The 15,509-nt window shown below is 43.9% G+C and overlaps 1 protein-coding gene across 2 annotated transcripts in view; it reads right to left on the bottom strand.

Annotated features, from left to right (window-relative positions):
- Nucleotides 1-15,509, bottom strand: part of MOB3B (MOB kinase activator 3B) — a 186,988-nt gene that overhangs the window by 20,707 nt on the left and 150,772 nt on the right. For both annotated transcript variants that reach the window (XM_028115263.2, XM_088018945.1), the window contains exon 3: nucleotides 13,790-13,992. In XM_028115263.2, the coding sequence (XP_027971064.1) occupies nucleotides 13,790-13,992 (203 nt within the window). The remainder of the gene's footprint in view (nucleotides 1-13,789; nucleotides 13,993-15,509) is intronic.

Below are 15,509 nucleotides of genomic sequence, written 5' to 3' on the forward strand. Positions count from 1 at the left end.
TCGGCTGTCTTCCTCAAGGAGATTGGCTAGGAAGGGGAGGACGGGGCCACCGTTCTGAGGTAATGGTCATGGGAGTTTTCACGGAGGCAGGTGATTTCTGGAGGAATGAGCGCTCTGGGGGAGGCAGCAGACCTGAGCAGCAGGATGTGGGAAATGAAAGAAGAAAGGGAAATGGACAGGCCAAAGGCAAAATCACCCGTTAAAAAAATTGGTCTCTGTAGTGATTTAAAAAAATATATACTAGAAAAGTCTTTGATATTTCTTTCTTTGAGAAATAGAGATTAATTCCCTCTCCTAAGTATGGGCTGGACTGAGTGACTCACTTCTAAGGAACAGAAAATGGTGGAAGGGGTGACTTATCACCTCTGATACTGGTCCTTAACAATATGGTGGCTTCCATCTTGGTTGCCCTCTTTGCTTCAGGGAGCAGTTAGCACGGACCCGGCGTGGTGTAGAGTGAGGGAGGTCTCTTAGAGGAAGGGACAATGAAGCTGCAACTTGCAGGCTGAGCAGGACTCAGGAGGACATGGAGGCTAGGGGCTCACAGGGATCTCTGGGCTGGCAGTGAGAGGACACAGCCCATTCAAGGAACTCTAGGAAGTTCTCTTTGGAGTTGTCTGCGTTTCTCCTTCTTCATCCAGACCTACCTGTATGCCTTTATTTTTATTTATTGGTCCAGGTATATTCAGATTCACAATGTAAATAGGAATCTGTTAGCACTAACAGCATGGCACTAATATTGATTCATATTATGTTCTACTACACTATGGCCTAACTGGCTTTGTTGGTAGCCGATACCTCTGAACTTTATGCATCAAATTATTTCACAGGAAGAGGTGTTCCTAAGACCACACAAGTCCCTAGGATAGGGTTTGCCCATGCTCTTATCCTCATGCTTTTATGTGGTACAACAGGTGGGTGGTGAGAGAAGACATACTGTTATATTTCAATAAATGAAACCTTCCTGCATTCAAATCCCAAAACTCATTTGATATCTTTTGGAGCCAAAGAATCTAGTCTTCTCTGGCTGGGAAATTTGAATTAGTCTAGACCACACATAGCAGCCAAAATCTGGCAGTCTTATCTATGGGCATCAAGCCAGACTGACTATTCCCATTTTCATATAAATGCTCACAGGGATGAATTAAATCCTACTGTGACTGACATTCGGCAGCAATTTCCAATTCAGCAGACACAGTAAAGTGTAATTATGATTTGGTGCCCCAGAGACCAACAGCACTCCTGAGGTACTGAGCTGCTCTCTGACATGGACAGTCTGACATTGGACGTAGGGAGGAACAGTGAACATATGATTTTGAATTTTCTCTGTTTTTCATCTGTAAACCAGGAGAGAAGTGGCCTAACCAGGAGACATGTGGCTTTTGAGCACTTGAAATATGGCTAGGAAGATGAAGAAACTAATTTTTATTTTAATTAATTTTTTAAAGATTTTATTTATTTATTTGACAGAGAGATAGAGAGCACAAGTAGGCAGAGAGGCAGGCAGAGGGAGAGGGAGAAGTAGACTCCCCACTGAGCAGGGAGCCCGATGCAAGACTCGATCCCAGGACCCTGGGATCATGACCTGAGCCGAAGGCAGATGCTTAACCGACTGAGCCACCCAGATGCCCCTATTTTAATTAATTTAACTTGAAGCAGTCACAAGTAGTTAGTGGCTACTGTACTGGATGGTGCAGCTCTAAGTAATGGATCGAAGGGTATGATTCTTTAAAATCATGAGTTTCTTAAAGAATGGAGATGTATCTTACCTACTGTCACTCTAGCACTCAGCACAGTGTCTGCGATACAGGTTTTTAAAAAAGGCTTATTAGTAGACTCAGCAGACAGACGAGAACTGAGCTCATTTTAGAGAAGGTAGATTATATAAGACTGCATAGTTAGTATTTCCCAAAGGGTATTTCAAAGCTTTAGATACACAAAAAGCTCTGTAGAGAAAGGATTCCCTGATCAAATAAATCTGCACGTTGTATGCTTTTCTTGGAGGGTGAGGATGCACGTTAGGGTATTAAAGACACCAGAATAGCTTTATTGACTCACTGTTTCCCCAAATTATTTGAATATGTAACTCCCCTTTCACATAACACCTTTTGACATCCCTTAGAACTAGCACTTTGGGAGATGCTGCAGTAATGACAGGGTAGGAGGGAAACTTCCAATGAATTCCTTGAAAGCAGGGACCCTGATTTTCCGCACATGTTCAGCATGTAATAAATGTTTACCCTGAATGGTCTAGAAATGACTCTCTTCTGTTAAAAATCAGAGGCAGTTGAAAACCATCCCCATTCAATGCTACCTAGAGCAATCTACACATTTAATGCAATCCCTATCAAAATACCATCAACTTTTTTCAAAGAAATGGAACAGATAATCCTAAAATTTGTATGGAACCAGAAAAGACCCCGAATAGCCAGAGGAGCGTTGAAAAAGGAAAGCAAAGCTGGCAGCATCACAATTCCGGACTTCAAGTTCTATTACAAAGCTGTAATCATCAAGACAGTATGCTACTGGCACAAAAACAGACACATAGATCAATGGAACAGAACAGAGAGCCCAGAAATGGACCCTCAACTCTATGGTCAACTAATCTTTGACAAAGCAGGAAAGAACGTCCAATGGAAAAAAGACAGTTTCTTCAACAAATGGTATTGGGAAAATTGGACAGCCACATGGAGAAAAATGATACTGGACCATTTCCTCATACCACAAAAATTGACTCAAAATGGATATAAGACCTAAATGTAAGATAGGAGTCCATCAAAATCATTAAGGAGAACACAGGCGACAACCTCTTTGACCTCACCCACAGCAACTTCTTCCCAGAAACATCACCAAAGGCAAGGGAAGCAAGGGCAAAAATAAACTATTGGGACCCCATCAAGATAAAAAGCTTTTGTAGAGCAAAGGAAACAGTCAACAAAACCAAAAGACAGCTGACAGAATGGGAGAAGATATTTGCAAATGACATATCAGATAGAGGGCTAGTATCCAAAACCTATAAAGAACTTATCAAACTCAACACCCAAAGAACAAATAATCCAATCAAGAAACGGGCAGAAGACGTGAACAGACGTTTCTGCAAAGAAGACATCCAAATGACCAACAGACACGTGAAAAAACATCACTCGGCATCCGGCAAATACAAATCAAAATCTCAGAGATACCACCTCACACCAGTCAGAATGGCTAAAATTAACAAGTCAGGAAAAGACAGATGTTGGTGAGGATGCAGAGAAAGGGGAACCCTCCTACACTGTTGGTGGGACTGCAAGCTGGTGCAGCCACTCTGGAAAACAGTATGGAGGTTCCTCAAAAAGTTGAAAATAGAGCTACCCTACGACCCAGCCATTGCACTACTGGGTATTTACCCCAAAGATACAAATGTAGGGATCCAAAGGGGCACGTGCACCCCAATGTTTATAGCAGCAATGTCCACAATAGCCAAACTATGGAAAGAGCCTAGATGTCTATCAACAGATGAATGGATAGAGAACATGTGGTATATATATACAATGGAATATTATACAGCCATCAAAAAAATGAAATCTTGCCATTTGCAATGACGTGGATGGAACTAGAGGGTATTATGCTAAGTGAAATAAGTCAATCAGAGAAAGACAATTATCACATGATCTCACTGATATGTGGAATTTGAGAAACAAGGCAGAGGATCATAGGGGAAGGGAGAGAAAAATGAAACAAGAAGAAAACAGAGAGGGAGACAAACCATAAGAGACTCTTAATCCCAGGAAACAAAGTAGGTTGCTGGAGTGGAGTTGGGGTGGGAGGGATGGGGTAGCTGGGTGATGGATATTGGGGAGGGTATGTGCTATGGTGAGGACTGTGAATTGTGTATGATGAATCACAGACCTGTACCCCTGAAACAAATAATAAATTATATGTTAATTAAAAAAAAAAAAAACATTCCCACTCAGCCAAGGTGAAGAGAGAAGGCAGAGTGTGACTTGTAAGTGTAGGCATTCTTAGGTTGCCGTAGAGGGCATACCTACAGAAGTGGAAAATAATCTGACATGTAAGCATTACACAGAAGTATGTAATGGCAAACTGGAACAGAAATAATGAGTTATGAAATATACATATATATATACATATATACTAATCTCTATGCACAAAAAAGAGCTCAAACTCACGACCCCAAGATCAAGAGTCACGTGCTCTACTGAGCCAGCAAGGAGCCCCAGGAAATACACTAATAGTGTTTTTAAAACTGTGTACTTTAAAAATTAGACCAAAGGGACACCTGGGTGGCTCAGCCGGTTGAGCATCTGCCTTCGGCTCAGCTCATGATCCCAGGGTCCTGGGATTGAGTCCTGCCATCAGGCTCCCTGCTCAGCGGTGAGCCTGCTTCTCCCTCTGCCTGCCACTCCCCCTGCTTGTGCTCTCTGACAAATAAATAAAATCTAAAAAAAAAAAAAAAAAGTCAAGCCACAACTGGGAATTCATTGTGATTAGAATATCAACCTCCATATAAAGGAATCAATCCAGAGATACAAGGTGGTTTAAAACAGGATGCGGCATGGGTTCCTGGGGATGGAAGAAGAGAATGGTCCTGTCTGAGGAAAAAAAAAAAAAAAGATAATACAAGAATCTGATTGAGACCAGGACACTGTTCGTTACTTAGTTACTTCCTTAGTTACGTCTGCTTTTGGGCTTTGCTAATACCCTAGCAAGAAGGGATTGGAATTAACTCTAGATCCACGTGATAATTTCAGCTGAAAATTATTTGTAGTTATTATACATACACATATGCTTTGGTTTAATAAAGTGTATACAGATCATTCCATGGTCGAGAATAATCTTCTTTTCAATGAATCCCTTTTGTTCTCTTTTAAAACTTGGAAGTTAAAAAAGCTCAATCTTTTCAGATCGAATTGAGTAGAGGAATCCGGGCGGGAAAAACTCCAACCAAAACCTTTCGTCAAGGTCACGGAATCCTTTGCTGTGAGGTGCCTGTCCCCTCAGGGCTGGATATGTTACATGTATATAATCTGCAGACTTCATCATGTGCTTTGGAATCACTGAGATCTGCTCCCCTTAAAACTGAGGCTTCAAAATGAAACATGCATACATATTGTAAAGATAACATCACCTCAGTGTCTACAAAGATGTTTAACTCCCTATTCCAGGAGGAATCACTCCATATCCAGGGAAAGTCCACACTAATTGTGTAATCCACCTTCAACTACAGTCACCAAGCAGTCTGCACCCCCACCAGCTTGCTCCTTCGAGCATTTCTGTCACAGCAGCTCTGCAAAGAGAGAGCAGAGCAAAGAGTACGCTCAGAGCCGTTGGTCCTGGGCACACAGGTCACTGTGAGCAGCTTCGGTCTTTGGTCAGGCCTTTGAAATCCTAAGATCTGATTTTCCTGATTATTATAAAAGTGATACATGTTTGTGATAGAAAGCCTGAAAAACCCCTAAAAGTACAAATATATATATATATATAAAGAAGCATTACCCATTAATTCCACCAAGAGAGAATGGCTCTTGACACTTCTTGCCACATTTCCTTTCTCAACTATGGTTAGATGATTCTAGTGGACATACTAACAGATAGATACATGGTTAGAGTGATTTTCCAATACATTTTTGAATCTTGTTTCTATTTACTCAATATTATCTGCTGACAATTTTCACATGGACATCATCTTCCACTGTAATTGAGCACATTTTAGGCCGTGAAATAAACCAGACCACATCTGATCCCGAACCCAACCAAAACCAAAACCAAAAACGAAAACAAAAGAAACCCAAAAAACTAAAACCAGTCCTTCTCCCAGAAACTGGAAGCAAAAGCTCTCTGGACATCAGGAAATGACAAAGACATGTGGCTGATTTTGCCACATTCCCAGTAACTCAGCACAAGGCAGTTCATTGAAAATAACCCCACATTTCTTTGCTATTTTCTAAATTGACACTTTAGAGCAGGTCTGCCAAGGCTCTTAATGCTGGCACTCTCACTCAGCTGTGGGCATTTGGGTTGCCCTGAGCAACCACTCCCAGCTGATGCCACCCTGGAGACAGACAGACAGACAGACAGACAGACACACACACACACACACACACACACACACACACACACACACACACACACACACACACACACACACGCCATCTAAACTGACAAAGTCCCAGGAAAGCAAACTCCAGCTAGGGTCTGTGCTGGTGTACCCCATCTGCTGGCATGCGGGGCTTTAACTCATGGAGGCCTCACTAAGCAAGAAGCCACCTTGGACCAAAGATGACAAGGCTGGGGACATGCCACGTCAGAGATCATCATCTCAGCACTCAAGCTAGGGGGGACTCCTGATATGGGCTCTTTGACATACAGGAAAACTGAGGCCCACAGACATTACATGCCTTGCTCAGGGCTGGATGACCACTGTGGTGACATAACAGCGGGAGCATCACTGTAGCTAAGGCTGAACTGCGAGACTCACAGGCTGAAGCCCTCTCATCTTCAATGCCTGTGCCCACGTCCGAGACTTTGGGCTGCAAGTCCAGGAAACTGACTGACAAGAAGCATCCCAGAGGACTTTGCACAGATGATTTTTACCAGAAAGGCTTGTACGCCCCCAGTGGCTCTTTTGGGAGCAGCTCTGGCTCATGGGAGAGTCTCTGCTTCTTTTCACGGCCCTGATCCAATCTTGCCATTACAGGCCAACCTTGGCTACCGCACTCACCCGAGCATCTCCAAGGGGAGTGCAAGCAAGACCTGGCCACCTCTTAAGGGAACAGAAGGTCAGCATATGCTTGGGCCTAGATGAGTGTGGTGAGGACTTTATGGAACAAGGCTTTCCAACTCTTTGGTCTCCAAAGTACGCTGGTCCTATGGTATCCGTTGTCAGAGGGGTGGTTTTGGAGCCAAAGCCTAAGCTCATTAGGTGTATGAACCTCAATCGTTAGCCAACTGGGGGAGGAGTGGGAGCTTTGGTGCGACAGAATGGCAGTAATGGCAGGGAAGGATGGAGACGAATGTGGTTTAGATATGGAGAAACTGCCAACCACACTTGTTTGAAGTAAAGGTAACATGCTTGGACATGCTAAGAACTCCGTGATGGGTGTTGGACCATGGAGGAGGACCAAGGAGAATGAAGAGAGTTTCTTTTCTTTCTGTGAGGCCCTCCCCTATGAGGAGTTTCATCTCCTTCTCATCTCCCTCTTTCCATCTTCTCTCTCCCGTCCCCATGCAGCCAGGGTGGGTGTGGCAGGGGCCCAGGTGGAGACATGGAGGGAAACCTCAAAATCTAGGGACATATCACAAAGATGAAGTCTTGCCCCAAGTTTGCTCCATGGATCATGATCTTTATAAGATGTCAATGGATAACCAAAGAAAAGAAGATTTCAGGGGGCCGAATGTGGTTAAATTGGGTGGGCTACACAAAACTGAACCAGTTTCTTCATTTCATTGACTTCTCAAAGTCTCTAATCTGCAAGTATACACTGTGGGTCTTCAGGGCTGGAGATGATGTAGCATTTTATAAATTCTCTTGACCAAGGGAAGGAAGTCTGTTTTCACTGAGCATTACTCAGGACCAACTTTTTTTTTTTTTTTTTGAGTATAGTTGACAGATAATGTCACATTAGTTTCAGGTGTACAACAGTGATTGTCAAGCTTATATGTTATGCTTTGCTCACTCACCTTCCGCACCATACAGCGCTATTATAATACCATTGACTATATTCCCTATGCTGTGCCTTTTATTCCCATGACTTATTCATTCCAGGACTGACATTTTGAGGCATACTCTTCACCAATACTGATGCTTAAGATTTTTCTTCTTTGCTTTACTTCCCCACCTCACTGAGCTAGCTTCCCACCCTAGAGAAGAAGAGATGAAGGGCTAAAAATAGTAATTCTCACATCTGAGAGTAATTGTCATGTAGCATCTTGCCCCTCAGAATGTGGTCTGGGAACCAGCCGCATTGACATCACCTGAGATCAACTTTGCATGCGCAATCCCATTCCAGGTGTACTGAATTGGAATCTACAGTTTGGCAACATGACCAGGTGATTCATACGCACATTATAGTCTGAGATGAAGATGGAGGGTGCTTGGTAGTAGGCAGTAACCTCAATAATTCTGATCTGGCATATCTGTGGTGAGGCCCAGGGAAGCACATTTTAAAATATCACCTCCAGAAGATTCTGATGCAGCTGTGTGTGGACCCCTATTAAGAAACACTGATTTGATCGAAGAGCTTCTACGGCCCAAGTGACCTGCTTATAAGGTAAAAGGGCAGCACTGTGATAACATTTGGTTTCCCAGTGGCACTTCTGCGAGGTAGGTCTACCAATCACCTTCATCGTTAGAAATAAGGAAATGACATCCTGGAGACAGGAGAAGGCCCTGGACCAAGGTCACCCAGGGGTCAGCAGGTGCATGAGGGCAAGCAAGCCCCCTCCTGCCTTTCCTCCCTACCTCCCCCAGCCTTTCTCCTCCTCCCTCATCAGCTCTTTATTCAGCAGCGACTGCACTGCTAACAGCTCTCTCTGAGTCTGCTTTTGTGTTTAGTGAAAGGCCAACAAAACACTGCTGGTTATTTGTGCTTGCTAATGATAATTCTGATTAGCTCAATTCTGTCAGCTGACTCCCAGGCTGCCAGGGGCCCAAAGCAGCCTGTTTATTCAATCAGGGCCTGGCCCATTTTCTAATTACTACCATCATTTGGGCTCGTTTCCTCCAACTGTGAATTTGCTTGAGTTCAACTCATCTTCAGCTGTTGCATTTACATGAGAAATGGCTCATCTGTCACGTCTCTGTCTGTGCTCCAGTCCCCCCCTCCCTGTTGGAGACCAGATGGAATGAGTTCCCAGGCTGCTGCTGACCAGCAGGTCCCAGTGGGAGCCATAAGGCAAGCCCTCATCACTGGGTTGGCCAGAGTGACCTCTTCCCAGCTTCTGAATTCCAAATTGTATTCCCACTCTGAGGCCTGAAAGGGTGACCCACTGTCCCAGTTTGCCAGGGACCGAGAATTTTCCCAGGACATGAGCCTTTTAGTGCCAAATCAGGGGGGGTTAGTCACCTGGACATGGTAGTAAGAGAGCGTTTAACACCCCCCAGGTGATCTAGTTGGAATCTAAAACAGAACTGCCTGGAAGCTGGGGTCCCATTTTTCTGTCAGGCCTAAGACTGATGATGCGTCCCTTCACAGCTCTGTGCCTAATTTTGCTTTTAATTTCTACTGCTAATCCAATAGGATGAAGCTTTATTTCCAACAGTGAATAAATGGAAGCCTGCTGGCATGTTCTAAGATGAGGTGGCTCCAAGGGAGGAATGACTGGTGTGTTATCCCTTCGAATGGAGGCACATCATCCCCAAAGTACTCTTCCTAATTCAAAACACATTAAACATTTAGAATATACTTGGCAACTTGGGCATGCAAGCCTATATCCTGTAAACTCCCAGCCCTCAAAGAGCTGACCATCCCATGAGAGACACCAATACAAATACAATAAACTCTATCTGTTACAAGGCTACCTAGGGGATCACTAAGATGGCAAGAGGTCACGGGAGCTGGGAAGGGAGAATTGGGGTACCTCTGCTTCCTATATGCCAGCTACTTAATATTCATTATCTCATTTAACAGCCAACATTTCTTAAGCACTTACCATGTGACTAATCCATTTAATTTTTATAACAATTCAAGTATTATACCCATTCTATGAATGAGGAAAATGAGGTTTGGAAAAACCAACCATCTTGCTCAAGACTGCAAGTTAGTAAATGAAGAGTTTCAACCCAGAGAGCCTGAGTCTTCTTTTGAAGCATGAAGACTGAATCTCCTACCCTGGTGGTGTGCTGGATTCTCCACACCACCAGGGTGCTAGACACTCAGTCGACATCAGACACTCAGTCGACATCAGAGGGTAGGCGCTGGGAACCGAGGCGGGCGGCTGTGTGTGGAGGAAGCGTGGCAGAGAGAAACAGAAGGTGGCGTGTCTGCGTTCTAAACTCCAAGGCATGATAGCAGGAATGTCCCACTGGAGGTGTGGGAACTTGGGGAATGCTGACATTCTAAAAGAAACTGGCAAGTCACATGCTGCCCTTCTGGCCCTTTGCTGCCTCCAATTCTAAAGAATGAATGCTACAATGTGAAGCCAAATGCCTGACTTCTTTATCATCCTTCCAGGGCAGAAGATGAGTGTGTCATGATTTTACATTTTTTAGACTGCATGTAAATTCTTTTTTTTTTTTTTTATTTGAGAGAGAGACAGAGACAGAGACAGAGGTACAGATAGAGAGCAAGAACGGGGAGGAGAAGGAGAAGCAGACTTCCTGCTAAGCAGGGAGCCTGACGTGGGGCTCGATCCCAAGACCCTGACACCATGACCTGGACTGAAGGCAGACACTTAACTGACTGAGCCACGCAGGCGCCCCTGCATCTGTAAATTCTTGAAAGCAACTTTCTTATGCCTTGGAACATCTGAATAACTTATGTTGCATATATACAGAATTTGATATATGCAAATCAAAGAAAAATGTGTTGATTTGACATACTATGGCTGGTTTTAATATGTTCATTGTTACAGTCAACTTAGAAGTTAGGTATTCTGGGGTGCCTGGGTGGTTCAGGCGGTTAAGTGTCTTGACTCTTGGTTTCAGCTCAGGTCATGATCTCAGGGTCCTGAGATGGAGCCCCACGTCAGGATCTGTGCTCAGCATGGAGTCTCCCTCTGCTCCTCCCCCCTACACTTGCTCTCTCTCTCTCTAAAATAAATAAATCTTAAAAAAGAAGTTAGGTATAGTAGTACTATCAACTACTGAAAGTGCTCATTTCAGTAATAATAATCCACAAATCCAGTATTTTTAATGGACACTGGACTATGCTAAGTATCTAGAGCCTGATATTATATAATTATTGTCCTCAGAAACATCCTCAATCTCTTTGTTACTTCATAGGTTTGGCTTCATAGGTTTGTAAAATGAACACATAATTTCAGACAATTCAGCATGGAAAACATGTTAATATGTAAAAGCATTAAAATTAATCACCCTGCAATTACAATTAAGAAAACAGAAAGGTAGGAAGGATACTGTTTCAAGCCAGACTTAAAGAAATAAAAGGTTCTAGGGGAAAAACTGATACCCTTCTTGCTCACTTCCACTGTTAGTAATTATTGATTAATCCAGTCAGTTTCTCCCCATGCCTCCAAAGAGCCTTTCATCTGGAGTCCTGGGCTGTTCGGGGCCTTTCTGTGACTCTAGTCTTCCAGCCAGCTCCTGGCACTGCTAGGCGTTAGAATCCATGGGGCTCTTCTTGAGTGACAGAAAATAACTGGGAGTGTTTTGATGGCAAAGAAAGGCCTTCTCTACTGGCTTATGCTCAGCTTTGTCTTACAATGGCCTTTATTAAAGCTTCTGGATGTAAAGAAGAAATTGACTTTCAGCTCTATCCATCCGATGTTTCTGCTCCTTTAGCTCGGTGAAACCGAAACAGCGCTTAGGAGAGCCTCTTCCTTCGGGTGGACCCTTGGGGAAGGTAATTCCCCTCATGGTTTCTCCACCCTCTTCATTTCCATGGCCCCTAGTCACTCTTTCCTTTGTCCCTGACATTTTCTAAAATTAGCTTTATCAACTCTTTCCAGTCTTTGAACTCCCTTGAGCTGTTTGCACAACCTTTTCTTCTTGTAGTGACTGTTAACCCACACCTGCCTTTAAACAGGACAGAGTAGGAGAAATCAACTGGGAAGTATTTCAGCTTCTATCCACACTGTTTGTCCAACTGAATTCAGAGACAACTTGGTTCCTGCCCCCCAATAACTTTCTAGAAAGCTGTTGTGAAAGAAAATGAAGAAAACAAGCACTTCCTTAACCAGTGAGATAACTTATTTGCGCCCAGAAAGTCTTGCTTTGTTCCAGAACGCTTAGTGATGCAAACAATTTTTTTTTGCCATGTACTCTCACATAGCACAATAACAGATTTCAAGTTGAGAAACTCTAATGGTAATATATAAATTTCTTTGCCAAGTACAGGTACTGTACCATATTAAACATGTCTTTTCCCTTTTTTTGTATTTTGATTCTTTTTTTTTAAGCATTTGGAGTCAAGCCCTTAGATCTTTTAACCGAATTTCCAATCTTTTTTTTAAAGATATTATTTATTTGTCAGACAGAGAGAGAGGCAGGCAGAGAGAAAAGCAGGCTTCCCACTAAGCAAGAGGGCAGATATGGGGCTTGATCCTGGGACCCTGAGATCATGACCGGAGCCAAAGGCTGACGCTTAACCGACTGAGCCACCCAGGTGTCCCTGTATTTTGATTCTTTAACATCATGACCTTGCTGACCCTGGAGGGACTGCCCCTCCCAGGGCTAGCCAATTCCTAGATGTAGTAAACAACTCACCTCCAAGTGGGGAGTATTAACTCCCCAGTTAATACAAACTAGTCAATCCAGAGCTCACAACTCCAACCACCTCCCCTACGCCTCTCACCCCTAGGGCTACTATTGCCCCCACCATCACCCTAGGTCCAGGTACCACACAATTAAGACAGCCCCTAATCCCCAGAGCTTCTTGAAATGATTCAAATTAGTCAATTCAATTCTAATCCTGCTTAGTTTGACTCACCTGTTCCTTCCCAGAGAAACTACAATAAAGGCTCTTGCCCACATTTTCCCTTCTCCCTCTGCCTCTGACCAGCTCTGGTGGCTCCCCGCGTGCCCCCCTCCCTCTCCATGACATGGTGTGCCCCCTTCTCTTTGGATCTATGAGTATAATAATCATCTTTTCAATGGCAATTGTTTTCCTGATCTGTTGGCCTCACCATATATAAATAACAATAAAACCTAGATTTAAAAAAAACACATACATAAAGAGAAAGGAAGACAGACTAGCAAAAGACCACAGCCTGGCCTCTGCTTTCCTCATTATTCAAATGGACGTGGATGAAAGTTAGTTGCCCTGTCAGCTGTATTTAGCAAAACTGCCACTTTTAGTGTTCCAAGAAAAAAGCATGATTTTAGTATAAAGTACTGTATTATACTGGTTAAGAAAGTACTCGGTAGAGCCGACTAGAAACAGCTGTGATGAGGACATCCACATTAAGCCACTACATGTTACAAAAGATGCTGGGAGTTTTAAGGTTCCTTGGCTTCTAGAGCACAGATTGAGTCCAACTGTAAAAAGACCTTATGAAGCAAATACAAGGAGCCCCCATTCGCCTAAACAATCACGGTAAAGTTTTTTTAAATCAAATATTCTGGATTTTAATATATCCCATTAAAATTGCATCACGGCAGATTTAGTACGAAAAGCAAAGTCCCTGAGATACTGTACTCTCATCTGGGGCTTCCTTCTGTCTCTAGCTCTGGAGTCAAAGCTACTCCAAGGCAGTTTTGCTTGACTTTGCACGCCCAGCAGCGGACACACAGTGGGTGCTAAATATATGTTTCCCGAGTGAAAGAATGTTTCTCATTATCTTTAAACAGATGGTGTAAGAGATCAAAGATGCTCATTTAAGGGATTATGTAAATCAGTGGCTGGTTTTGGAGCTGAGAATGAAAGCTAATCCCTCTGGCCCAAACCATTAAGATCCCACTACATTCTGCCACCGCTCGGAGAGAAATGTAAGACCCTATGTGGTGACAGCAGTGGACATCCTGGCGTCTTCTGACCCTTACACCCACCTCTACCTCCTGGCTAATGGCCCTGCACGAGTGAGCCCTTTGCGTGGGCCTGACAGTGTGCTGTGACCAATGGCTGAGCTCCTGGGGGCCGCGTGGGTGGCAGCCCTGCTCGGCGACACTCACCAAAGGCTCTAGCTCCTTGCGGTCGATGAGGTTCATCTCTGTGACGAAGTAATAGAAGTGCTTGTAGCACGTGTTGACATGGGCCTCCGCACCCATCACAATGACCCGGTCAAAGTGGTGGATGTAGACGTGGACGAAGACGCGGAAAAGGCGGCACAGGATCTTCTTGCAGATCTGAAGGAAGTTCTTTGGGAAGGGAACACCTAAAGAAGTAAAAAAAAGAAGACAGAGAACAAAGCCGTGATGGGAAAGCTCCGGAAGCCCGAGAACGCATGTGCAAGGGTGGAGAACCGTCCTGCACGCCAGCCTCCAGGCCAGCCTGCAGATGCCTGGCTCTGCGTGGGCAGCTGCATCAGACACGCCTAAAAAAAGTGGCTAATGATGCTGTTACGTTTAAATACCAACAATGACCAGGAAGAGACCAAAAAAATTAATGAAGAGGGCCAGGTTTGTTTCTTTGATTATATATATACATATATATATATATTCATATGTATTTGGTTTTATTTACATATAAATATTTGCTTTTATTTATATATAAATATTAAATATTGATTTTTACATAGAAATGTGTGTTCTCCCTTCTTGCTCCCCACCACCCCCTTTATAGAGCACAAGTAGTTTCATTTTCCTCTTACATCTAATCTAAGAGAACTAGAGGGAGACAGGTGTTCCCTGACAGAGTAACAGGGGGCTGCGGGCACTGTAGCAAATCGGAAAGCACCTTCTCCTCAAAGGGAGTAGTGGTGGCAAAACTCCAGCCAACGGTGGCCCGACGGGGACAGAGGCCCAGGGCTCTTAGAACTTCTGATTTTTCAAGATAATTCAGGAATCTGGAGTTCTATGTGAGCTTGCTACATTTTTTTAAACATGAGCAATGAATCTAAAGTTTTACAAAATACCAGTGGTCAAAACAAGACATCTTTCTAGCTTAATGTGGCCTACAGGATGCCCGTGTGCAAATTCTGATCCAAATTCCTCCAGAGCTTCACTGTTTCTGGGGTGGGCAAATGCAACAACCTCCACAGACAGTGGACATTACACTTATCCCCACTTCATCTCCTCGAGGAAGGTAAGAGTGAGTTATGGGGCCAGAGGAGGCACCTTAAGTGATAACATGTTGTAAGTTAAACAGACTTTGAATTCCTGCTCTGCAGCTTTTCCAGCTGTATGACCATGGCCAAGAGATTTAACCTCTGGGAACTTCAGTTCTTCCATATGTAAATAAAAATTCCAACAGTTGGGAGGATTAGACACAGATAAAAATTCCAGTGGTTGTGAGGATTAGAAGTGGTGCCCAGGCAACTGTGGTTTCTCATCTATAAAAGAAGAGTCATAATAAGGCCTTCTTTGCATGAGTAGGAAGGTGTTAACATGAGTAAAATCCCTCGACAGTGCCTCGAACAGAGGAAGAGCTCACCAAATGAGAAGGATCCTCCTCTCTGCACTGTAAGGTCTACAGCATTTAGCTGTTGTTATAAGGAATATATTACCTTTATCAAGAGAAGGTAGACATGGCTACCAGCCTTTCAACAGAATTGCACTGTGTGCTTAGGGTGGGCTCCTGGTCTCTGTCCATCCCTCCGCAGGGTCCCAGTGGCAGCTGTCTGGTGAGATACTCTGTAATGGGATCACCTGGGACCCCCAGGGCACAATGAGAGAGACAGAACATGACGGGCACCTGGCAGGCGCAAGGTCTGCCTCCCTGGGGCCTGGCACC

This window comes from Eumetopias jubatus, unplaced genomic scaffold, assembly GCF_037043125.1.
Source record: "Eumetopias jubatus isolate StellerSeaLion01/CBP00866 unplaced genomic scaffold, mEumJub1_p1.0 scaffold_15, whole genome shotgun sequence".
In the NCBI taxonomy this organism is placed as follows: Eukaryota; Metazoa; Chordata; class Mammalia; order Carnivora; family Otariidae; genus Eumetopias; species Eumetopias jubatus.